This window comes from Diorhabda carinulata, chromosome 2 (genome assembly GCF_026250575.1).
Source record: "Diorhabda carinulata isolate Delta chromosome 2, icDioCari1.1, whole genome shotgun sequence".
Classification (NCBI taxonomy): Eukaryota; Metazoa; Arthropoda; class Insecta; order Coleoptera; family Chrysomelidae; genus Diorhabda; species Diorhabda carinulata.
Window position 1 is genome coordinate 33751698 of NC_079461.1, and position 1698 is coordinate 33753395.

Here is a 1698-nt window from a genome sequence, read left to right on the forward strand (position 1 = left end):
ATACAATTACTCCTGGGAACTTAAACCCGAAGAAGATCTATTGAATGTACCAAAAACAATTCTTGTCTTGTCGAATTAACTGAAGACGCTAGTTTTAATGGAAGATGCTATAATTAGATTCTACTTTATAGAGGATGAAATCTCTTGTACGATTGACCATGAAATTCCAGAGAATTACATACAGGAGTGCATGAAATAGATGATGGATGCCTTTGACAGAGGCCTTTGGAGAAATCCCACATCCTAAATCAAGAAAAAGGGATAAAATCAGTTTAGCAGTATGTATTATGTACCACATAGTACGACACACTAATACCTTCAACTATTTATCTAATAACCGAGAGTTGATTAAGCGAATCAGGCGATGATATCGTGTTTGTAAATTTTCAATGGGTGCTAGTGGTCGTGGGCGCCCCAAAATTAACGTTCGTCTGTACGCGACTCTCAACTACATGTGCAAACGATAACATTTTTAAGGATTTAAAAAATCTGATAGTTCTAATTGAATCTAAACAATCCAACCAAGATTTTGTCGATTTTTTCTTCAATTTTTCATATGTGATTTTGACAAATCAAATGTTAATACGCTATATTCTATACCAGTTGTTCCTTCCTTAGAAAATAATACTCTTATAATTAATTTTATTCGGTAAACATTTTATTTTTGATAACCTACCTTACAAAATCATGAAAATTATTTCCTTCGCTTTTATAAATTTCATATTTCAAACGAAAAACCACCCAATGTTAGTATTTAAAAATGTACTTTTTGAAATTACTCCTAAATTGTTTTCCTCCAAATCCAAACTGAAAATAGTCGAATTTTCGAAAGCTCTGGGATGTATAAAACCGATCGAATTCTCAGATAATTTCAACATCACAGGCATATGGAAATTATTGAAAACACCCACGTCGATTCTCTTCAATTTATTGCCACCAAGACCTAATGCCATCAAATAAGGCATATTCTCGAAGGAACCGAACTCTACGGATTCTATTTGATTATAATTCAACACTATTTTTCGAAAATTGGTACCACTGAACATACCCCGAGTTACTGTTTGCAAACTATTATAACTTAGCGATAAGATTTGTAAGGAATCTTCGTATATAGGAAGCACGTAATTGAAAGTTCCAGGTTCGATGCTGTCTATATTATTACGGTCCAAATATAACTCATCAACTTGAACATTGGAAAACATTCTTCTCTTTAGCCGTTTCAGAGGATTTTCAACTATATAGATCTTATGCACATGTATGTTTTTAAAAGCTTCAATTTCAATCCTTTCCAAACTACAATTTTTTATAACGATTGTTTTTGTAGTTACATCAAAAAATGTACGTTGACGTAAACTGTATATTTCTATGTTTTCGTTTTGAAAACTCAAATTATCTTGCGTCGAAATTCCGAGATTAAGAATAAATAAAAACAATACTGAGTAATAAAACATTGTAGGTCTGTCAATGGTCGACTGACTAAATTTTATTTCTAGCTTGTTATCTTATACAGGAATGACCTCGGTCAGTTAAAATAATAACATTGGTACATGGTGGTACACAATTTTAGAGAGTTGCGGAAATCTCAATGAAATTTCAACTAGTTTTGACAAAAAGTCTGTCCTATTCTCAGATTTTTCTATCCAAGTGTCTCATCTGAATCAAATACTTCTTAATTTAAAAAAGTACAAGGAAAAAAGT

The 1698-nt window shown here is 32.0% G+C and overlaps 1 protein-coding gene across 1 annotated transcript; it reads right to left on the minus strand.

The window, feature by feature from the left end:
* Positions 1 to 636: 636 nt before the first annotated feature.
* Positions 637 to 1472, minus strand: LOC130903562 (carboxypeptidase N subunit 2-like). The gene has a single exon (XM_057815744.1). The coding sequence runs from the start codon at positions 1449 to 1451 to the stop codon at positions 726 to 728; it is 726 nt and encodes a 241-aa protein (XP_057671727.1). The 5' UTR covers positions 1452 to 1472; the 3' UTR covers positions 637 to 725.
* Between the last annotated feature and the right edge of the window lie 226 nt (positions 1473 to 1698).

Excerpts from the sequence above, each read along its gene's own strand:
- LOC130903562 (XM_057815744.1), bottom strand. The coding sequence starts at position 1,451 with ATGTTTTATTACTCAGTATTGTTTTTATTTATTCTTAATCTCGGAATT.